This window comes from Anarrhichthys ocellatus, unplaced genomic scaffold, assembly GCF_004355925.1.
Source record: "Anarrhichthys ocellatus isolate YVR2014 unplaced genomic scaffold, GSC_Weel_1.0 scaffold10, whole genome shotgun sequence".
Taxonomy (NCBI): Eukaryota; Metazoa; Chordata; class Actinopteri; order Perciformes; family Anarhichadidae; genus Anarrhichthys; species Anarrhichthys ocellatus.
In genome coordinates this window covers 8,789,319-8,813,803 of record NW_022280040.1, presented here as the reverse complement: position 1 = coordinate 8,813,803, position 24,485 = coordinate 8,789,319, and the positions used below count along the sequence as shown (strand labels likewise).

General features: G+C 41.4%; 1 protein-coding gene across 1 annotated transcript; it reads left to right on the top strand.

The window, feature by feature from the left end:
• Positions 1-310: 310 nt before the first annotated feature.
• tmtopsb (teleost multiple tissue opsin b) lies at positions 311-18,837 on the top strand. Its single transcript, XM_031850225.1, has 4 exons — positions 311-798; positions 7,537-7,865; positions 14,054-14,287; positions 17,663-18,837. The coding sequence occupies exons 1-4, from the start codon at positions 411-413 to the stop codon at positions 17,945-17,947; spliced, it is 1,236 nt and encodes a 411-aa protein (XP_031706085.1). The 5' UTR covers positions 311-410; the 3' UTR covers positions 17,948-18,837.
• The last annotated feature ends 5,648 nt before the right edge of the window (positions 18,838-24,485 follow it).

Below are 24,485 nucleotides of genomic sequence, written 5' to 3'. Positions count from 1 at the left end.
ACCTCGCTGCCTCGTGTTGAGGGGTTTCGTCCCCCAGCGCGTTAAAAGGTGCTTTGAGTGATAAAAGCTCAGGCGCACTTAGCGCTCCACCGGTCGCCGCTCAAGAAAAGGAGCGCTCCTCTCTGGACCCGGGACGCTCGGCGGAGGGGCGGATCTAGCATGACCCCGGCATCTGCTGCCTGAAGCCTCACTCAATCGCCAATAAGCTGTTTTGGACTTGACAGCCCACCGTTTATTAGTTCTTCCTTTATTAAAAGCTGCCACATGCGCGCACGGTGCAACAGAGGACCCCCCCCCCGTGCGCCTTCGCCTCTCCAGATGAGTTAGTGGAGTCCACAGCACCGAGACTGGATGGTTCCGTCCTGTGGTGCAAACTTCGGGCTGGTGCAAACTTCGCGGCTCAGCCCGGTATGATCGTTTGCAACGTGAGCCTGAGCTGTGTGCACTGTCCCGGGGGAGGAGCCGGTGGCACCGCGGCGACCGCGACGGACGCGTACGAGGAGGCGTCCGGTTCTCTCCCTCCTCCGTCCCTGAGCCCGAAGGGGCACCTGGTGGTGGCGGTGTGCCTCGGCTTCATCGGCACCTTTGGGTTCCTCAGTAACTTCTTGGTGCTCACGCTGTTCTGCCGGTACCGGGCTCTGCGCACGCCCATGAACCTTCTGCTGGTGAGCATCTCTGCGAGCGACCTGCTGGTCAGCATGCTGGGCACCCCGTTCAGCTTTGCGGCCAGCACCCAGGGGCGGTGGCTGATCGGACGCGCTGGGTGCATTTGGTACGGGTTCGTTAACGCATGTTTAGGTAAGCAACTGTTTTCATTTTCTTTGGTGTGTGTCACTATCAAAGAAACACACTAACGTTACTTATTGACGACTTAAATCTGCATATCTCATTTTTCAGCGTTGAAAAAAAGTCAGAAAGAGCCTTTGTGTATTTTTGTACACTGCCTTCTTTTCTCAAACATTAACTTTAAATGTTGCTAAAAGTGTGACAATCTGGTCCCTCTAATGTCTTTCTTTTTCAATTTGACCATTCTGCACACCATGCATTTTTATCCAAAACGATAGAGGAAGCAAAAATCAGAGCGTTTCATGATTGTAAGGCTAAGCAGCAGCACGTTCCCTTATAATTAAATAGGTTACTGTAGAGTTTCTATAACATATGTTGCTGTAGCAGGAGCATGAATAAATGGCAATGCCAGCAGCAGATGAGCAGTATGATTAAAATCCTCTTAACCAATTTCATTCTGACATTTATTTCAATTACAGTCCTATTAAGTTGTGAAGGTAATGCGCTGTTCACTGCTGATTATGTATGTTATTGAAACATAACTTCCTGCAGACATAAATAATATCGTAATGTCATAGTTCAAACTTGGTCACAGAGCTAAATTTACTTTTTTTAGGGAAGAGGAGAGATGCAGAACAGATGGACACAACAAAAAAAGAAATTACAAAAACATGGAAAAAGCATTTCTGATCTTCGGTTCTTATCTTGATCCTTAAGGGTTGTGTCTGATTTTGAAATGTGTGCATACATGATTGTTGACAGAGCTCTTCACCAGTGCTGGGAATCAATCCTGTGACCTCTCAGTTTCAGGACAGTCTCCCTAATTACTGCCATGTCTTGATTAATGTTCAAGAAACTAGGATCCTAATTTTCTAGCCATTGGAGGGAAGACAACCAGAAGAGAGATGGTCGGGGGGTGATCCTGCTATGTTTGTCAGCGTTTTCATGCTCTCACTGAATAGACGATTTTCTCTTCGTAGCTAACTTAAGTGAACAATCCGTTAATACACTAAAAGTACAGACCTCTCTTCTCCTTTACTCACCTCCTCCTCCTCCATCTTGGTTACTTTTACTGCTCTCTTGGTATTGTTGCTCTTAAATCTCCTATCTTCTCTTGGGGGTACTGTAAGATGCAGTAAGGTGTTGTTGCTCTCAAATCCGTTGTTTCCTCTCTGGAGTCTGGACTTGAAGTAAGGTGCGGTCAAGTGTTGTTGCTCTTAAATCAGTTGTTTTCTCTGTGGAGTCTGGACATAAAGCAAGGTGTTGTTGCTCTTAAAAACGGTTGCTTCCCTGTGGAGTATGGACGCACAGTAAGGTGTTGTTGCTCGTAAATAAGTTGTTTCATCTTTGGAGTATGGACTTAAAATAAGTTGCTGTAAGGTGTTGTTGCTCTTAAATCGCTCGGTGTCCCTTGGGGGTCTGGATTTGCATCGAGGAGTTGTTGCTCTTAAATAAGTTGTCCTTGCTGTGGAGTCTGGACTTAGAGTCCAGGTCAAAAAATGGTCTGAGGAGAGAAGGCGGAGTACTCCGTCTTCTATCTCTTTCCCATCAAATTAAATGATTACGACTCTATTCCTTAATAATTTAATGCTTTAAAGTTTGAATTCTGGACTGCGCTGATCATTGGCTCTCTGGAGTGGAGAGATGGGCACCCTAGCATCAAATATGTATGCGAGTAGTTTGGTCAGAATTGATCAAATTGTGGAAAAAACAGACAGAATGCCAATAAATAACCTATAAGTTCAAGTTAATTCACGTTGTACTCTTGCAGATGGAGAGACTGTAAGCAATGTGTAATTGTATGTCAAGAAGAAGTAATACAAATAATAAGTCTATCATAAGGAAATTACCTTTAGTGGAAGTGACTAGAACTGAAAGTTAAATTTTAACCTTTCACCATTCAGAAGTAGGTTTGAACTCTGCAGAGTTCAAACTAAATTGTGTTTTTTTTAACTGAAAAAATGCCTGAGGAGATTTAGCTTCAATTGCACTGCCTCTTTAGAATGCATATTTAGCCACAGTATCTTTGTGTGCATTAAGCGGCTCAGGAGGTAGAGCGGTAGGCCACTATCTGGCGGCTCGTTCCTCTGCTCCTCCAGTCAGCATGTCGAATGTCCTTTGGCAACATACTGAACTCCAATTGCTCCTGATGGTTGTGCCATCTGTGTGTGAGTGTGTGTGCATGAATGAGCATTTAGATTACATCCTGATGAGCAGGTGGCCCCTGTATGGCAGCCTCTGCATACATTCAGTGAATGAATAGGTGAATGTTAGAAATGTATTGCAAAGCACTTAACAAGCACTTAATGATACAAGTACCACAGGAAGGGACTTCCTAGTGTTCCTTTAATTAAATATTTGTTGTATTACCTGTTCAGGGCTTCTGCAGAGTTCACCAGTTCAATTTAATACCACATCGAATCCAGTTTAATACGTGTTTCAGGAAACAAATGTATGGAAGCGGCTGCTAGGAGTTGTGGTTGGAAGGTCGACATTGCCTGTCGCGGCGGCAATCTAAGAACTCACTAGAAGGCCGTGAAGCTTAAGGAGTCCTTTAGGTCTTGGCTGGCACAGATGTCTCCAAAAACAGCGGAAGGGTACCGGTTGGCCAGCAACTGGGGTTACCAAAGCAAAAACCCGAAAAAAGACTATGTAGAAGGATTTTCAATTGGCATCAAGGACGTTCTGGCAAATTGTTAAACAACAGGCTTGGTTCAGGCTGTGTTCAGCAGGGGAGGAGAGCTGTGGACTCAGACAAAAACCAACATGTCCCCTGGGGAGGAGGCAGAGTTTTAAGGCTCATCCATATCCCTGGCAGAGTTCGTAGAGGTAGTCAAAAAGCTCCTCAACGACAGGGCGCCAGTTGAGATTCGCCCTGAGATGCTGAAGGCTCTGGACATTATTGGTCTTCTTCAGTGATGCATAGAGGTCGGGGTACAGTGCCTGAGGAGCCTGGGAGTTTTTAAAAAGGGGTAATGGAGAGTGTGCTCCAATTATTGGGGTGTCCAGGAGGAGGAATGCAGCCTCATCCTAGCTGTGGAACGGTGAACCAGCTCTTTACCCTTGCAGGACTGTTGGAGGGGACATGGCATTTTCCTGATCTAGTCTCCATGTGTTTTGTGGACTTGATGAAGGCTTATGAGCGTGTCCCTTGTAGAGTGCTATGGGGGGTATTGAGGGAATATGGGGTACCGGAGTTGTTGCTTTAAGCCATCTGGTCCTTGTATGTAGTTTTGTCCATATACTGTACACAAAGGCAAACATGGCGGTTTGCAGCTGAAAAAATGGTGGATTGCACCCTCCGGGTTGGGAGCAAGTCACTGCCCCAAGCAAAGGAGTTCAAGGTATTGCTGGGTCTGATTCACAAGTGATGGTAAATAGATGGTGAGATGGACAGGCAGTTTGGTGCGGTGTCAGCAGTTATGTGGGAATTGTACTGGACTATTGTGGAAAAGAGGGAAAACATTCATAAGGCAAAGCTCTCGATTTACTACATCTAAGTTTCGACCAACACCTACGGTTGTAAGCTTGGGGTAGTGACCATAACAATGAGATCGCGGATACAAGCAGCCAAATGAAGCTTTCTTCTGAGGGTGGCTGGGCTCTGAACACGCTGGAGGAAATATGTATCTCGTCTGGCCTGGGAATGCCTTGGGGTTCCCCAGGAAGTGCTGGAAACGTTGCTGGAGCGAGGGATGTCTGGAATATCCGATATGTAAGTGGAAGATGGATTAATGGACAAAACAAAAGTTTGATGGAAAACTAGTAGGGACAATACGGCCTAGAGTTATTTGATATTATATCGTGTTTTCTTCCGTACTTTGTTTCTGTTCATAACAATAAGATCTGATCATAAAATTCATTCAGTTAAGGGGACCGAATAAGCTGCATAAAATGGATGAATAAAAGTCTCATGGTGCTGACAGAAATTCAATAAAGAGAATGCAATTTAAGACTTTTTAATACCTTTTTAGGCTTTCTTCTTTAGGGAGCTGAATTCAATGTTTGTCGTCTAACTTTTTCAGACCAGAAGATACCTTTCTCAATAAAAGAAAACTTTACAAAAAGCAAACGGAGGCAAATGTAACTTCTTACTTCCAACAGTTATCAATGGGCCCCCGAAACACAGAATTGGATCTACTCAGGTTGGCAGGATGGATGTAAATACAGAGCTGGGACTTCTCGTTTCACACTCTGCATGTGCTGCGATTACCAAGACAACACTGGAGCTACGGACTGACTACCGTTCCTTTTTTTAACTGCCATGAAATTAAGCAGGGAGCATTTCAATTTACGTTTACAGGGAGTAAGTGTATTAGTAACACAAGACACAGTTTACCTCACAGCATATGCCTTACTTTTACAAATAGTCGGCTTCTCAGCTGTGAAAACCAACTTATTCAGACATGAAGAGGATACCCGGTGTCATTTTGAATACAAGGATGCATTGCTTCGTGTTGAGCTGCAATGGTTACATTGATCTGTACATTGACTTCCCTCTACTCCAATGTGACTCAAATTGCTTTTCTCCGTTACGTCATTGAGGACTGCTGAATTTCTCCAACCAACAGTCCAAAACACAAAGATAATCAATGTCATGATGACACTGCTTTAGGGCATTTCCCCACCCGTCACTCGATACTTTCCCTTTTGTTGTGCACACGTGAAAAAGTAAAAAAATTAATTAGAAACTTGAAAGGTCATCTTTCTCCAGGACTAATCTAACTCGGGAAATCAGGTTTCACCAATCGCCTCCAATTATATGCAGGAGTTTTAAGATGCTAAATGACAAGATTAATCTTGTTACTTGCAGTCAGTGCGTGTGAAACGCTCTCTTTGTGTGCTGGGGGTATTGCTGAGTGTGCAGTAATATTTGGTGAGAAAAGGTCTGATTTGAAGAAAGGTTGAAGAAAAGGTTGAAGAAAAAAGCAAAGACGGAGACCGAGGTGAAGGAGAGACTAACACAGGGAGGAAGAGGGCAGTACAAATTTAGAGAGAGAGAAGAGTAAAGTGGGAGACAATGAAAGATGATTAGCTCCCGTGCTGACTCAGGCGTAGGACATTGGGTCATTCATTTACCATAAATCTATTCCGCACTACTCTGGAGCAGGGTGAAGAAGAATCAAGCCTCAGGTGAAAAACCTATTAACAGGCATGGTGGGGAATCATAGTGGGCCATGTTCCCAATCAAAGCCAACGTCAGGGACTGATACGTCGGCCCCTGAATCCCCAGCAGGCGCAGCGGAGAGGGACTGTGCAATCATTACAGGAAATGAACGGAAAAACTTTCGCTGTTAAGAGAAGGTTCCCTGTTGCTGAGGTAGCTGAGGCCGTTCATATCAATATAATCCACCAAACTGGGCTGGAAAGGCTGTGGGTGTCATAACATGACAAGTTTTATTCATCCATGATTTTACAATTTCAACACAGATTATTTTTCTTGTGCGTCTAATAATCCTGCAGGTTATGGATAAAGTTTGTCGTGAAATAATTTTGTTTCCTGATCCCACACGGACACACGGTATTTCCCTCATTTGAAGTCGGTGGAGACCATGAAAGAGCAAAGTGAATATTAATCAGGTGACCAGGAGGAAAAATGAATGCTAATGTCGCTCTGTATCTGCTGGATGTGCAATAGAAAACGTGATATGATGATATTATTCCCGTTGCTTGATTTTCCGCTTGATCTGCTGCCATCCAATTGGCCAAAAATAATGCCTCTCCACGGTTATGTATTTTCTTTAGCACACTGTGCCTGATTAAACCCACTGGTTCCCAACATTCATGGCTAGTAAGGATTTTAATAATTAACAGACAATAAGAATTTGGACCACCTAATGCAACTAGAATCATTTGAAATATTCAATAATTGTACAAAACATTCAACACATAAGGACATTAATGGACTTTTGTCTTATTTCTTTATAACTCAGAACTGATTAAATCTTTCATTATTTTAACACGGTATGTTAATGAAGTATGTTTGACCCAAAGGGGTACTTCTGAGTCCACGTGTCTTATCTTATTTGTATTTTCATGACTTTTGGGGACATTACATTGACTCGCATTCATTTCCTGGAGACTTATCTAAACCCTAACCATAACCGCTACCAGCCTAAACCTAACCTTAACTTTAAACCAAGTCTTCACCCTAAAATATAATGATTCACATTATGGGAACTTGCATTTTGTCCCCATAAGGAAGGCGAGTCCCCACAATGTCATAAAAAACGGCCACACACACACACAAAATCATTCCAAATTTTCTCACGATTCTCGCTCTTTGTTGTGTGTGTGTGTGTGTGTGTGTGTGTGTGTGTGTGTGTGTGCGTTAGCAAATCAGAATCCTTCAGTAGCCTACGCATAGAGGTACAGTGATTATTATCAAAGGCTCTGTCCCTGGGAGACTCATTGTAACGGAGGTGAAGTGTCGCTGGACCAGCACTTTAGCAAACATGTGCTGATTAGCTCTGATTTAGGACTGAGTCAGTCCACCAACAGTGTACTCCAACAGAACAAATTCATAATTCACAGGTAGTTAAAGGCTGTTCAGCTGTCTGTCTCCGCTCCTCAAATCAATGTTTCTGTGCATATACGTAAACATAGAATTGCATTGAATAGATCTGCCCCACTATCACCGATACCCGATCCAGCTACTTGAGTCCGTATCGGATCGTTGCATCGCCAGTTCTGCCACTTTATTTTGTTACACACCTACTGACCCCTTTTCCGATACTTCCTCTTCCTCAGGCATCGTCTCACTGATCTCCCTGGCCGTCCTGTCCTACGAGCGTTACTGCACCATGATGAAGCCCACCATAGCCGACGGCAGAAACTTCCGCCCAGCGCTGGTAGGGATCACCTTCTCCTGGCTCTACTCTGTGGCCTGGACTGTACCTCCACTGCTGGGCTGGAGCAAATACGGGCCCGAGGGTCCGGGTACCACCTGCTCGGTGGACTGGAGGACCCAGACGCCTAACAACATCTCCTACATCGTCTGCCTGTTCACCTTCTGCCTGGTACTACCGTTCGTCGTCATCCTCTACTCATACGGCAAGCTGCTGCAAGCCATCAGACAGGTGATTCTGCAAATGTGATTGAGAGAGTTTGTTCCAAATTATGCTTCGTTCAAAGCGTAACACCCCGTTATGGTTGTAAATCGCAGAGCGAGTGTCTACGAGCCAGTAGTTTTTTGACTACTTGCTTGGTTTTTGACCTTTGATTCCATTTTAATAGAAATTAATTTCAATATTCCCCAGCATCTTTCTTGCTTGTTAAGCTTTTGTTGACTTTAAGTTCATGTGTTCGTTCAGGCAGATTCTCAGCAAAACACGTGTTGCTGCTGGATGTCTTTAAGAGCGTCCTTAAAGAGTAGGACCTTCTCCACCAACACTGTGAAATGATCAATTTGTTTGGGTATTTCTGACTGTGAGGCGTTGCTGTTGTTGAGTTTGCGTTGCAGTAAAACAAAGCTGGGAAAACTAGTAGGTTAGAGGAAAGTTGAGGGTGGCACCTTCTGGTGGGAGAATTCCAAAGAGTTAAGTTAGAAGGCTGTGCGTCGCAGAGGTTTTGTCTTCAGGCTGGTGTGAATGACAAGATTACAGACGACTGTCGTGGTTAAATTTAGAGGCTGCAGACCTTCACACACATTGTCAGCTAATCACTAGAGACAAAAACTCTTAATTTAGCTGTTTTTTTTCTCTGTGTGCAACAGTGTTTACCAGGGCTGCAGAGACCACAGACACTAAGGTCATGCCTTCCTTAGTAATGTTGGGGTCTCAATGATCTGGGGAGAAGTTTATAGTCTACAGCTTCACATAAATGATAGGCAGTGGGTTTTAAAAGTTGATCATGATGTTTTTAAAGTCAATATCTTTAAAATGATGTGATAAAAGCATTTGACCATCATTCTTGGAGATAAAAGTTGCATTAAAGGCAATTGAACGACATGAATTTGTTGTTGATGTCCAAAATCCTGGATGTGTATCTCTGTGTTTGTGTTTGTAATGTTAGGTGTTCATCTGAAAGTGTGGCTGCTTGCTTTTTCCGTCATTTTGATGATGAATTATTGCTTTTATGTAATCTGTTTGGCTGCCTCGTGGTATAGTTACTGAGTGTTTCTATGAATTAGGCTTACCTCAGTGTTTGGTTGTGCGTCATATGTCTTCCCATAACTTTGTGCAAGATGGATAAACTTGTTTGTTGCTGGCAATGAACCACAATTTGTGGTTCATTGTTGATGCTGTTGCACAAGAATGCCACACCATTTGTTGGATCATGTGCTATGCATCTGTGGGTCTCCACAATGCCTGCAAGCACACTGAACTGTTTTTGTTGTTGCTTTTTAAAACTTGGTCTCATTTAAAGTGTATTTGTATGAACTTATTTGAAATTAAAGTAACAAAGTTTTCCTGAATATTATAAAATAGTGCTCACTAGAAGGAAGTGGAAAGATTACATGAATGGTTGTTGCAGTTTGTTTCCACCCATAAGGCACCTGTTATGGTTGTATGAACATTAAATGGTGCATTTCTTGTATTCTTAAGATTATAAAGCATTAATCAGCTGTGAAAACACAACACTATTAATCATTTCCGTAGCGGCATCACTCAATGGATGGCTAAGTCCATCTCTATCCCAACACCTATATGGATTGCACTAAAGTTTTACACAGAGATTCATGGTCCTCAGGGGATGAACCCTAATGAATTTGTCCTTCCCTGAATTTGTATCCAGCATCACCAGCAGGTTATAGTTTTCACTTATCTTGAGACATATCTCAACATATACAGGATGGATTGATACTAAATTTGTTACGGACATTCATGTTTCCCAGAGGATGAATGCCAATGACTTTACTAATCCCCCAATTTTTCCTCTAGCGCCACCATGACGTTTACATTTATGTCTTTTCGTGAAATGTCTGAACAACGTTCTTACTTTGGTTTATTACCAAATGCCTGCAGAACTAATGACCAGCAGATTCAGTTGTTTTTTGTGTTTTTGGACAATTAACAACTGATTAGCAAAAATTAGCATGCTGAAATAGAATAAACATGGTAAACATACCTGCTTGACAGCATGTTTGCTTGCTTTGTCATCGTCAACATGTTAGCATGCAGAGCATTTTGCTCACAGCTCAGAAGTGCTGTATTTATAATTATTGATCTATAATATATATTAATATTTTTTTAAGGCAAGACACTGGTCAATTTTGAGACTTTCAGAGTAGTGGAGAGAAAACATCAAACATACACATGTATGTGGTTATTTTAGTACTTTTTCTATGGAATGACAGAAATCCAAACTCTCTTACTAAAAAACTTTGACTTTAATATGTCAACTAAATTATATCTGTTCTGCAAATACATGCATATTATGTATTTATTATTAATATTTATTTATATGAAATATTTCTCCTAATAAACCTTTCCTTGAGTTTATATCTGAGCTCATTCCAAATTTGTGTGACAGTCAGATGGAACAGAACATGGAGTGCAAAATATGAATCATGTTCAAATCACCTCAGGGGAGCACCGTAACAAAAAGCAAGAGACAGAGCCCTCAAAACATTGTGAATCAGAAAATAAGAGGCACTTAAGCAGCAGGTTCAACCAGCGGTGAGAATGTGTTTACGAACAGAACCCCTGCTTCCTGCAGTGTAGGAGAAGATTTGCTCTTAAGTTTAGTCTTCATGCACACAGCGATTTCCCATCAGTGATCAGTGGTCTGCTGAGATTAATTTGAGCAATTTTCACTCACTGGGGATGAGATGTTCTTCTCCATAGCAGTCTGAATTTTGACCTTTAGACTGATAAGATGGGTTAATATCCTCGTTTGGTGCAGTGGCAGATGAATTCACATCTGCTGGAAGTCGTCATTAAATGCCTTAAGACTGAGGGACTTATGACAGAGAGAGAGAATAACTCCTCAGACTTGCTTGTTTTAGCTCGTGATGCCTTCTGACTTAATTAAACTGAGGTAAACAGAGCCAGATGTAGTGGCAGGTGGCAGATATGTTGATGGATCCTCGTCAGCAGGTTTAAAAGTTTCAGGAAACAACTTCATTAAGTTCTACTGAATAATTCACTGATGCTTTATGGATTATAAATGATTCAGCTTTTATTGAAGATAACTCTTGGGTTAGCAGTCTTGGGTTTGTTCTGTTTTCATGCATAGCCTCTGGACAACAATCCCCCAAAACCAACTAAAAGCAACTCTGCAACTCCCCTCAGCACTATGGAGCAACCATCTTTCACTTCATTGTCATGCTTTTTTGAGCCTCAACTTTACTTTAACTTTACTTAGTTTCCCTCTCACTGCTATCATCAGTGTTGTTTCCAGCAGGAAGCTGTTATTATCAAAAGATAGATACCAGCCTGAACCAAATGGCAGATCTAGATGAAGCATTTAGCTGCTAAAAAGATATTAAACGGAGCTAAAAGGTGACTGAATATTGGACTCCAAATGAATGCTTGTGTACACTTTTTTTTGGAGCTCATCAAATAAACTGCTGACCAAAATAAACAGATTGAATGCTTTGTGGGACATTTGAGGAAACTGTTTGTGATTTTGTTGAATGACAATCCCCAATTTTTGCAGAGTTGTCAGCGAGCCTGAAGGCAGACAGATAACTGTCTTCATTGCACGTGTCAGTTTTGCTTTTGCCTCATCTTGCTTCAGGTAGTAGAGAGTCCACAACACACAGAGCTCATTTACATATTAAATTCATAGCTGCTGGCGATCCACTGCAGGTTATTAAACTAGCATCCTAATTACCGACCTGATGAAACATTGAACTTCATGAAGACAAACATGTTGCCAGAATCTCAAAAACAAGAATCTCATAAATAACACCTTCAGTTAATGAACTGATAACAATCCTAAATATTTTATTGTCACTTCAATACATCTTACAGCACTATTTTCGGCATTAATGATTGAGATTATGATGCAGTTGTGCATCCATTTGCATTTTTTCTCTCTGAATTATATGATTTACTTTCTTCTCATCATGGATATTACGCTAATAGCTCGCATTTGTGAGAATGATTACATCGGCGCTTGTAATACAGCAGCAACAGATTCCTGTGCTCCTTAATAACTGTTCTATACGACCTAATAAAAACACAACTTAATGAACCACAGTAATGACCTTTTGGAAGGTAAAAATCCCCAAAATAGATGTTTAATTCAATACATCGCCGAGTTTAAAGTACCTTTTTCAGTGCAGTTTACATAAGTCAAAATGTATAATCATATTTGATACAATAAAGTAGGCTTTTAAATTCAAGCCAACAACTGGTGATTTAGCTGAAATATTTTTTCAGCTGTAGCCGGCTATAGCTAATTAGTGCTAACTCCAGCTGACTTGCTTTAAAACTATAATCTACTAAACAATTTATTGCTTACATTTTCAAACAAAGGCTGCAAGGATGAGGACTAACCGTTGAAAAACAGCAGACGTACAGTCAATCATTTTCTTACAGTTTCGCGGAGAAGACGCAACGCTCCACACTCTCTAAAAATACCCTGAAAACATGTTTCAAATATTGAGCAGGACTATTTCTTTAAAACAGCAAAATATTTTAGGTATTAATTAATTAGAGTTTGACACTCCAAAATTCTGCTTCAGCAGGATGGTTTGGGTGAGGTTTGATCAGACTTGATTGAAAATATATAAAGGTAACAACCCCATAACTCTCATCATATTATCATTCAAATATTGATAAATCCGGAGGGCTCCACTGCAATAAATACTGTATAGTATACAAGAAGAGAACGGGGACAAAAATAAATACGGAGATCTTCGAAAATGGTTCAAGTTTAAAACACTTCTGCATGGCTTCACTTTACAGACCTGTAATATTAATATATTTTAGTTGTATAGCCAAAACGACGAGTCATTTTTTTGTCAGATGTACGAACCGTTGTATGAGGATACGTTGAATAAATTACAGAAACTACACCCAAATTCTTAAGGGAGGACGGGTATCATGTGTGCCCCCTGACGTAACGGTCCGCCTTCTAATGACAATAACATAGATGACAATATATAAAAATAAATAATAAAACATATTCCCTCTGAATGTGACACTAGATTGAGAGTTTGACTATATTCCAGCACTGATGTGTTCTTCTTCGTTCTCTTAATTTGACTCTCTGACATGGTAGAAACACATTTTCTTCCCTCTGTAAGTTGTTTTCTAAATTAATAGAACCCAGTTGTTGCCTGGGGAGGTAAAGTACAATTTGTAGCTCAAGAGTTAACATATGAAAATCATTAATTTTTCAGATTTAGTTTTATTAATATTATTATATTGCCCTATTTTATGAGTATTTAACTTTCCTAATTCAATATGTATGTTGGCAGAGGAGGATGTGATGGTTTGGCTTTAAATTGCAGCTCCTTGAAATGAAAACTTGAAAAGATTCAGTTGTGTTGTTCTTGTCGTCGGATCTCTCTGTCGATGTATTGAATGATGTATTGATTGTGTGTGTCTCTGCTCTCAGTCAGGTGTTTGGTTATAACGAGCTTCTGTCCCTAGCAGACGGAGACATAGGGAGTCTGTGACCTTTTTTTGCAAATTACTTATACTGCAGTGTAAGACCAATAAATGAGGACTTCTGCTCAGACCGTTCCATAATCCGGGTTTTGCAGGCTGGACTAGTTACAGAGAGCAAGATAACAAGGGGAAACAGCTGGGGGGCATGTTCATGCTTGAAGGCTCCCTATGGGAGTGGTAATTTGACTGCATCACCTAAAGAGTGTCGCCTCTCCAGCATGATTGAAGAACCACGGGAGGGGAGGCAGGGAGACTTCTACTTCATAGCGAGACTGAAGTTTACTGAAGTTTACTTAACCGTTGCTGATTGTTGTAGAGACACGATACACACTCACTCCTGGAATCAGCAGCAGTTACACCTCGTATGGTGGTTGTAGCCCAAAACAACGGGAAGAGAATTTACTTTCTTGAGAAAAAGATTTGTTCTTCCTTTACAGGTGGATTATTTGCAGCAGGCTTCTATTGGCTGTGTCTTCAGGTAGTTCAACATTATAGACACTAAGAACAGCTTCATCCTATGACAGAGGTTAAAGTCCCTGTGGGGGAACAATCTTTTAGTGACTGTACGTTCAGAGCATTTTATATAAACTGGCCCCAGATGCAGAGCACACTGACAGAGTGTCTCCTGAACTTTCAGGCTAAATTAACTAGATTTCAAGCTGTTGAAACCGTACAAATTAAGTTATTTTTTCCTCTCGCAGGTGCGCGTTGTGAGCTCAGCGGCGACGCGCCACAGGGAGCAGCGGGTGCTGGTGATGGTCGTCGTGATGGTGGTGTGCTACCTGGTCTGCTGGCTGCCCTACGGAGTGGCTGCTCTGCTCGCAACATTCGGCCCCCGAGACCTTTTGACACCGGAGGCGACCATCACGCCGTCGCTGCTGGCCAAGTTCTCCACCATCATCAACCCTTTTATCTATATATTCATGAACAAACAGGTGAGTTATCACTCTTTTTTCTTTCATCGCATCTCTCTGGGTGTGTCCTCTGTGTCTGTCTGTGCTTTGTATTTGTTTTGGTGTTTTTGTAGTTATTTTTTGCCCTTTTGTGTCTCTTTGTGGTCATTTTGTGTCATTTTGAGTCTCTTTGTATCTCTTTGCAGCTGCTCTTCATCTCTTTGTAGTTGCTTTGGTCTCTTTGTAGTCGTTTAATGTTTTCTTTGTGGTCATTTTGAGTCTCTTCCTCGTTGGTACGTGTCTCTTTGAGTGATATTTTGTAGGTGAAGGCCAGGGGGACAGCCCTGCCACTTTGGGCCTCTGGGCCTGTTTCCAGTAGACATGTTCAGTAATTCATTGATGCACATAATGGTAGTTAATATTTAGGCATCACTACTGACGTCAGTGTGTGTTGTTTATTGATTAGAGTAACTAAACTGAACTAAACTGCTGTAGATCAGAATCAAGAGCAGGTCATGTCTAATTATCTGCTCTACTTTGCATGCATGATGCACTAAAAGGCATACACACAAACACACAGATGAAAGACAGAGGTGAGACATTATTATCATGGTGTCGAAACCATAATAGCATCAACCCCCCCCCCCCCCCCTCCCCCTACCCCACCGCCTGTGAGGTTTACATCACTGACATTCAAGCGCAGGAAAACAGAATGAAAGAGGAGATAATCTGTTTGATGCCACCAGCCGTCCTAATTGACAGCAGAGCAAACTTCAAGGTGCTCTGGGCACCATTTCACCTTCAATAAATCATTACCACAGTCATTATGAGACTGGCTTAATTAATAACAGCAAACAGATAGAAGCATCACAGAGCAGACAGCTCATGCATGATTCTACGCTTAATGTACATGGTAATATTAATAATAAACAGAACAGTAAAACACAGTATGCAATGAGTACTGGGAGTGTTTATTTGTAGTTCTCGTGAAGTTTGTAGTCTTTCATTTAACCACCAATTCGTCTAAAATAATAAAGTAAAGTAAAGATGAAGGGAAGAAATAAAGAAGAAACAGTGACCAATGTGATGAAAGGAAAAGGAGATGAAAGTGAGGAAAGGTAAGTCAAGAACTAAAGAATAAAAGAACGAAAGTAAAGAGAATGAGGAGGGAAAAAGTGATGTAAGTAAAAGGAAGGAGCAAAAAGAAGAGGGAGGATAGGATGACTAAAAAAAGAAGAAGAAGGGAATAGGAGGGATGGGGAAGGAAAAAAGAAGCAGAAAGATGAAGGTAAGATGAGGCATGATGGGAAGAAAGGAAAGGGAAGAAAGAAAATTCAGTGAAGGAAGGAAGAAAAAATGAAGTAAAAAAGAAAGGGAGGAAGGAGGAAAGAAAAGAAGGGACAAGAAATAAAGAAGGATGATGGAAGAAAGACAGGAACAAAGAATGAAAGAACGGAAAGGGGAAAGGGAGGAGGAAAGAAAGTAATGAGAAGTTGGAAAGTAAGAACGAAGCAGTGATAAAGAGAAGGAAAATGGAAAAGAGGGGGAAATTAAAAAAAGACGGAATAAAATATAGAAAATTGCAGTTAATGAATGAATGAAAGAAACAGACACATCAGATGAAAGACAGGTAGATACGGAGAACAATGACGGGCGGGACGAGAGAGAAAAGGAAGAAAGTTCTTTGATTTTGATTAGCGTGTTACGGTGACCTTTCCTTCTTCTCACACTCTTTTATCTGTCCCCGTCTCTTTTTATCTGCTTCTACCTCAGTCCGTCTCCTCTGTTGGACTGCCCGTCTCTTTGTCACTTTTGAGATCAGGAGACATTTAACTTTCTTTGATGATGACGGACGGGAAGCCTTTCCGTGCGCTTGTCTGTGTGTGTGTGTGTGTGTGTGTGTGTGCGCGCGTGTGTGTGTGTGTGACGATTGAGCTGCTAACTGAGCTTTCAGGGCCACAGATGATCGAACAGGAAGCCGCACTGTGTGGCACTTTCAGTCTTCAGTTCCTCCCAGCCCATAACTATGGCAGCAGTGTGTTGAGGCGAGTTGAAGACTTCAAGCGCTGCGTGGATTCATGCCCCGCACCTCAGCTGTCATCATGGGAATCTCACCTTCACTGCCATGAGCGTGCTGTTGCTCATATCTGGTCATGTTCATCTATTGCAGCATTGGAATGTCGCTTAGTACATTTATCGAAGTACTTCTAAATGTATCATGACAGGGAAAAGGAAGTATTGTACTTTATTACTGTACTACATTTATCTGGCAGCTGGAGTTACTATACATATTAAGGTTTTATAAACAAAATAAGTCAGCAATTTCTTCAATTTGATATTATCTGAAAAACTGGCATGCCAATCAGAACCAAAAGCTTTTCTTTTGCAACGTTTTCTCTTTTTCCTGCCAGAATAAAATATAAACGTAAACAAACCTTTGACAAATATCACCAGGCGGCTTTTTTGGACTTTGACGAGAGTCACGGATACACAAGCACATATTATTGTTTGCCTTAAAGACACACACAGATTTGGCAGGTGAGGATTTGGTCACTCCTCAGTTTTAATATCCCAATTTGTGTCGTTATGACGTCAGTTTGTCCTGTTGTTTCTCGATTCTTCTGTTTTTGATTCTTGTTTTCACCATAGACATCCCTGTCTCCTTCCAACGCCCCTCTCTTCACACACCTACTCCTTTTCCTTCCCCTGGGGTTCTATTTCTACTAAATCAACAGCTTTCTTCCCGTCCAAGTGCAGCTCTCAAGTATATTAATACGTTGGGATTTGGAACACTGGAAGATTGAAAACAGAGTGCTAATGTGGAATGCTGCATAATTTCCTCGGGGTAACTAAAAATGAATTGGCTCATACATGATACTTCAGCCAACTGCTGCAGTATCTCAGCTCAAAGGCAGCATAAACTGTTCTCATTTGTCATATCAATCTCTGGGAGGAAACATGCTGGAGGAAACACTCTGATGATGTAATGAGATGCACCGAGGTGTCGCGTTTCATGCAGCACGCCCGTTTGAACTGCGGCGCCCTGGAGAAATGTAGTAGACTTAAAGTATACGTGTGGAACCAGAGAGTATACTAAGTACACTACGTTTATCCAGGGCAGCACGCTGTCTGCTGGACTCCCAACACGGAGGAGGGAAGAAGGATGTCAGTGGAACCAAAGTACTAGTACATAATCATGATGCAACAATGATGGTTGCTATTTATAGCATCCTACCTCTTTACATTTATCTAATTTACTGGTCAAGTCTCCTTTAAAAGCTTTTACATTCATGTTGACTTATGGTGTATTTCCTGGCTTTTACAACCAGTTGTCTTCTATTCATCCCATTAGCTACTAATACCAACTGCTATTAATACTACACACTTACTAATGCCAGTAATCCTGTTTGTGTGTAGTTCTACAGGTGTTTCAGGGTGTTCCTTAGGTGCTCCACACCTGAGCGAGGCTCCACCTTAAAGACATTTTCACGGCCGACCAAGACGCTCCGCACCGCCCGCCAGGAGAAAGAACGCCGCGTGTCTCCTCCCGCCAACTCCATCCAAAGGTCTTCGCAGGGAGCCAATCACGTGTCTCCGGCCCCAACGCCATCTATATCGTATCGACGCTCTGCTGCTTCGTACGCCGCTGCTGCTGACACCCCCAAACCCAAACTGATTCTGGTGGCTCACTACAGGGAATAGCAACAGAGGAACAACAACAACATGGAGCTGAAGGTTTACAGAAAGTAAAGTGACGAGCAGGGCGCACGTCTCCAATTAACAAACAAATCCTCTTAACAGTAGAAAAGTCGGAGCCGCCGTGGGACTCTTAAATACTAACTGGGACGTTTTAATTCCAGAACATCCCAGGTCACCAGTGCTCTGTGAAGTCGGCCAACTGGGATACACACAAAATGGCAGTCACATCCTGTTTACCAGAGGCCCTGTATAGAAGAATAGGACTAAACATAGTGCTTCATCTTCAGATAACACACGAAAAAAAACCACAGAAATATAGGTCAAGCTTTGTGCAGGATTTGCTTGATGAAGTATCTTTGTTACTTCACTAAATAATGTTCTTTCTTAATCTGAGAAACTATTCAGGAACAATTTGGAGAAGCACAGCGTTCTGTGGTGGAGAATTCAATTCAATAAACGGGGGCAATGAGATATTTTGTCGGCTCAAGCGTGTAGCTACTGTTAGCAGGATTATTCTTTCTTTTTTTCTGCGATAATTCGGTTGAAGAACTGGGTAAGCATTTTTTTCCTGACCCCATTTCCATGCCTGATGTTTGAGGATTTGATACAGAGTATTAAAGATTTGTTGAACAATTTCATGTAATTTAGAACTGAGAAGATTTTTATTATGCCTTTATTTACACTTTGCTGCAAATAGGCCCTGTGTCGTCGATGCTGAAAGGCATAAAAATGGACATTTCACTATGTTATGAGGGACATGTAAAGAGATTTCATTGTTTTGCATTATCTTGTTCTTTCTAAATCTGCTGTTTCTCCTTGTTTAGTGGAAACGTAGTTTTGTGTTGTCTCCCAATGTATTTGCATTTGCTTATGTTACATAAATTAAATCATGTCACAAACAGATATGACTATCTCCATCCATTTTCTTTGTCTCAGTATGTGTGTGTGTGTGTGTGTGTGTGTGTGTCTGTCCTTCAGAAACTGGAGCTCCGTGTCAATTTTGATATTGCTCTTCTTCCTCCAGATGCTGATTAATCCATGAATTATTAACACAGATATTATTTACAGGGAGATTAACGCTCTACATAACAGCCTTCGTCTCGGTGAAAAACAAACAGCAGTTGGAGCGTTCGAGTAGAATATCACAACTGACGGCCATGAATGAATAATGAGCTGCGGGGCTGCAAACACACACACACACACACACATACACAAAGGCAAAAAGTCAACAGCGCATGTCTCGCTGCTCAGTGTAAACTTGGGTGAGTTTGGGTGTAAGTATTTATGTTTTAGGAATTCAAGTCCTGTAGGATTTTAAAGTGGCTGTTAAGTTTGCTCCTTATTTGCGGACGCTGAGGTAAACATGTCGAAGGGTCCTTTGTGCCAGATACTAAAACCCAAACTGCTATGAGTGTGTGTGAATGTTGATTGCTCCTGAAGAACAGGTGGCATCTTGTATGGCAGCCTCTGCCACTAATGTGTGAACGTGTGAGTGAATTGCGTAAATGCTATATTTAGAAAAGTGCGATATAAATGCAGTCCAGTCACCAACCCAATAGGTTTGATTCTCTAAAAGCCGACGACAGACATAAACACAACAATAATTATTCATCGCTAATGTGCATTTGATCCATGCTGTGCATAATTACCGTTTCCCCTCTTAGTAGCTTCTCATTGTTCTGTCCGAGCTCTCCCATTAGGCCACGTTTGCGTCATATTGCTGCACAAACAAACACAATATATTAGAAATGTGCAAAGTGCATCATTGAAATGAATGGTTGCGTTTTTCCTGCAGTGCTGCAGTTGAGTGTGAAATGTGATTTGGTTGGGTGAACTGACCTTTTTAGAGCATTTCCTTTTTCACCATGAATATAATATTTTGGAAAAGGTTACTTTGTGCACGCACGTGTGTGTGTGAGTGTGTGCTGACAAGGGTGCAATTAAAAACACTAAAGAGTGAACCATGGACTGACTATCGGTTTTATAGTATTGTAGATTTATCCGTCATCCTTTTTTGATTTACTAATGGTTGGATGAAAATAATTTGCATACAAATTATTAATAAAAATCTTCAATTACAAGGTGATGGAGTTAAACGATGATATTCCATGTTTCCTTCGTTACAACAATGAGCTACGTTTCCATTAAAGCAAAAACAACAGATAATTGTGTGTTCTGTCATCATTTTTCCGTCTTACTGTCCGATCCTCTCGCTTTGTTTTGTAGTGTCCATGTGCTGATCATCTGTAATCTCAGCTGTGACGTGATGTTTTGCCGTCAGCAAGAATTAATCACATCCACATTCATTCTCTTGTTATTCATTCAGTGTTGGCCTCGTTGTTTTTAGGAGCTCGTAATGAGCTTCCAAAGGAGAATGTCAAAGGGCACGTTGAGTACCGAGAGTACTCACAAATTACACTCAATCTCACACACACACACAGACCTACACCTGGGCGCACACACATGCTTATGTAATGTGGTCAAAGAGACATGTCGCACTTGTTTATTGTCCTGCTGTTCACTCCATTATCCCTCCCCTTTTGTCATTTTCTCCATCCTGCTTTTGTCCACGACGATGAAGACGAATGCTGCTGCTCATCCTCGCCTCATGAAAACATCCTCACATATCCTTGACATATCTGTGTCGCTCCTTCTCTCTTTGCCCTTTTGCTCATGCACTCTGTTTTTACTTGTCATGTAACAGTGTGTCTACACTGGATACACAGGAATGGTGTGGAAACAAAAGATGTGCTTGCAGGAAGGCAACAATACGTATAAAAGAACAAAATACAACAGCTTCAATGATGCTACAAAAGCAAAATATAATTAAAATGTATAAATATTTATTGGCTATCTGGAAACCTTTGCCGCTGGGTGGCTTGCATTTGTTATGTTTGTGACTCTACATGTTTTTAGCTGTCCTGTTCATGTTTATATTGCTACATTATTTAGGGCCACTGCATGAATTTCTCATTTAACAGAAAATAACACAATTGAGACTGAGCGCATGATGCTCACCAGCTGTCAACATCTTGGCAAACGAACGGTGAACAAAGCAAGCCGAGGCTGTGACGGATCCTGCCTGGAAAATGTTCAGAGACTAATTGTGCCTCTTCTCACGTAGGATGTAGAGAAGATTCTTCCTCACTCCCAGTCAGTGAGATGTGGCAGATGTTTAGGGTGTTCAGTCCTCTGCTCTCAAAAACTGTTTTTATAGAACATGGATTGGAGATTGCACTTGTGCAGTGCACCTACTGCCAACTGATTTTAAAAAATGTATCCACTGGATACTAGAAAACACTAGAAATCTTGTTGATGTCTTCTTCACCGTCAATATACTTTTTTCTAATAATTAATTCGACTAATTTCGAATTTCGAATAATAATACAACTTCACTGCACATATTATAAACGTAGATTTTATTTTTACATTTTATGCCAATTTATTTGTCTGAAACCATTTTGAATATGTGAGAATACCAGTGTTTACTTCATTAATGAGTCACATTTGTATTAGAGATAAGATTACCATCATCTGCCAATAATATTGGAAATATTGTGTCTGCTCCAAGATCGTTTATGTATTTAAGAAACAGTAAGTGTCCTAAAATGAAACCTTGTGGTATCCCACACTTTGTCACAGCTCTTTGGTTCTATACCATTGATAATATATCGTTATTATATTGCTTCATCTGCAAAAGAAAATAATGTTTTGATCAACACAAGCTTCCAGAAGCAGTACACTGCGTCATACTGTGTATCTCAATGACATACTGGTGAGGCCTGTGGAAAAACACACAAGGTTGACAAAAGGCCGCACAAGTGCGCACCAGCCGTGTGTTCACACTGTGGACGGCAACAAGTGGAGAGCGATGAGCCGCATGCATGTTTCATTGAGTCCTGTCAAGCAGAAGAATCGCAAACGGATTACATTTCTTTTTGATTTAAAGAATCGGTATCATAATGGCAAGCATGAGGCACATTTTGTGTGTACGATGGACATTGAGGGGGAAAAGGTTTTTTTTAAACTGGAATGTATAGATGCTTTTGTGAAGCTTTACAGACAGCCTAAATATATATATACTGTATATTCTGCTTTCTACATGAGTTTGTGAAAAACACCTGCTGCATTAGGTTTTGAGGGTATGGAGAAGGGATATTTCAACAAGTTCAACAATAGGGAGAATGAGTACTAAGTAGCAATTACCTCAATCCTTCCTATTACGGGTATTAAGTGGTATGACACAGTTCATGGAGAAACATTGGATTTCCAAGCAGAGATTAGGCGCTGCTGCATCAAGGATGTGGAAGTGTTGCGCAGTGCTTGCACTTTTCTGGAGTGCACACAGCTTGATCCTTCTGCATTCACCACACTGGCATCTAGCTGTGTGGGACATTGTTTCTCCTCAAAGACACTGTGGCTCTAACGTATGCAGGCGCATACACAGCGCAGAATAAAACATAACCAGATGTCTCCGTGCAGTTACTCAATCATAACAAAATTGAGATAAAACATTCACTCAATCATGTTGAGCAGCTGTGCATACCATTCTGTGTGGATGGGTGTAATGCAGCTGCAAACACATGCTCTGAATTTGCTGGTTTTTTCCACGGATGTCAAATGCCATGTACTGACTTTAAATCCTGTCACCAATGTCGATCTATGGGAGGCAATACAAAGTGGTCAATGATAAATTACACGCATTGCAAAAACGACCAGGTTGTTGAGATGTGGGAGTGTGAATGAAAGAAATCAAGTATAGCGTTCCAGTCTTTTATGACTGCTTACAAAAAGCCGGAACAACTAGATCCTAGAAAGGCACTTTGGCGGTCGTACAAATGCCATGAAGTTCTACCACAAGGTTGAAAACGATGAAAAAAGATACTACAACTTTACAAGTCTGTATCGGACCATTTAAGCAACAAAACCGTACCCAGTTGCACACACATATTATCTATTGATGATAATTTGGGGTTCGTAAAGTGTACAGTGCTCCCGCCAAAAGGCTTGTTCCATCCTGACCTGCCCTACAGGTGTTACAACAAACTCGTGTTCCAGCTGTGCAGCATGTGTGCAGAAGATTTGAACCAGACTAATGAATGTGCGCACAGTGACAGACAGATGTCAGGTGTGTGGGTCTCGTTTGAGCTACAAAAGGTGGTTGAAAAGGATTTAGGGATTATGTCAAAACATTTCTGAAATGTAAGCAAGAGGCTTGTGGCTACACACCCGCAGAGCAGGAACGATATGGCAATTACTATATTTTGAAAAGAAAGACATTCAACTTAATCCAAGCAAAATCTGTTTCAACAAATCAGTCAGGAGCTGCAATAAACTACTCAAACTCTTTTGTGGGGCCGATTGTAGCATGAGGAATAATATGCCCTCCAGGGAACTGATCACTGAACCACAGCTGATGTTCAGCGATCACTGCGACAATTGTGTTTTATCTCTAATGATGATGCTCTGGTGCAATGGCGTCACGCTGACTGCAGATGGTCCCTTATAAAAAGATAAAATGTCTTTATAGGGGCCATGACATATGCCCATGCTCAGCTGATGCTTTATGATTTGTTGGACAGCAGGAACGCGTGTTGGGTTGTGACAGTGAAGGTTTTGTACAGTGTGCAGACACTGAGGACTCTGTAGTAAGACCACACTTTCCACGACTCTTTTTGTGCGGTGGACCATCCACAGCTGTATCGTTAAATCGCAACAGCTGATTATATATAAAAACATACAACCCACAAACACGGCTATAATAAGGAGGGCTGGGAATAAAGGGCGTACACGTCCTTTATTGCGCACGCATCTGGAACGACTTAAGGATGCGATGTACTTCTGTTGTTGCACACGTATCCACACGTGCACATGCACTCTCATGAACTCACATTTTAACATGCAGGTGCAATGCATCCTTGTTATTACACAGACTGCTTTGCTTCATGTCTTTGAGTAGTAAGTGTTTGAACACAATGATTGGTGGTGGAATCGGCTGCGATGAAAGGGCCACCAGGTTGCTCGGGGCACCAAATGGATCTTGCAAACAATTGCTTTTTTACTTTGTCAGTATGGTGCATTGTCTCCAGATCAATACACTCCTCCGCTTGAAGTCTGCATGTTTTAATGAAACTCACGTCAGACAAACTAATGTTGTTAGACTCTCCAGTTCTCTCAGTAGTTCAGGGACAGTTTGCAGTTGGTCATCTACACAAGTTAGACTCGAAGTGATAATGTTGGTCGGAATTTTTATTTATGGCTTAACATATCAAATAAAGATTACAATTTCATAAAGGCTGTGATTGAGAATAAAATAACAGTGACTGTCCAGCTTACTAAGAAAGGAAGTTCATTGTGTAGGTTTGCAGCCTGAAAAACATGCGAGGCGCTCTGATTCTAAGTTAAATAAAAAATCCTTTATTGATGAAAGGATAACCAAAGTGTTTTGACTCAAACAGTCTTCATCAGGGTATAAAGAGTAATGAGGATGTTAACTCAGCCCAATTAAAGAGACCGCTTACAAGACATGCACTGTAACAAA

Coding starts and splice junctions, on each gene's coding strand:
- tmtopsb (XM_031850225.1), top strand. CDS start 411: ATGATCGTTTGCAACGTGAGCCTGAGCTGTGTGCACTGTCCCGGGGGA. Junction 7,866..14,053: donor TGCTGCAAGCCATCAGACAG/GTGATTCTGCAA, acceptor TTCCTCTCGCAG/GTGCGCGTTGTGAGCTCAGC. Junction 14,288..17,662: donor ATATATTCATGAACAAACAG/GTGAGTTATCAC, acceptor GTTTGTGTGTAG/TTCTACAGGTGTTTCAGGGT.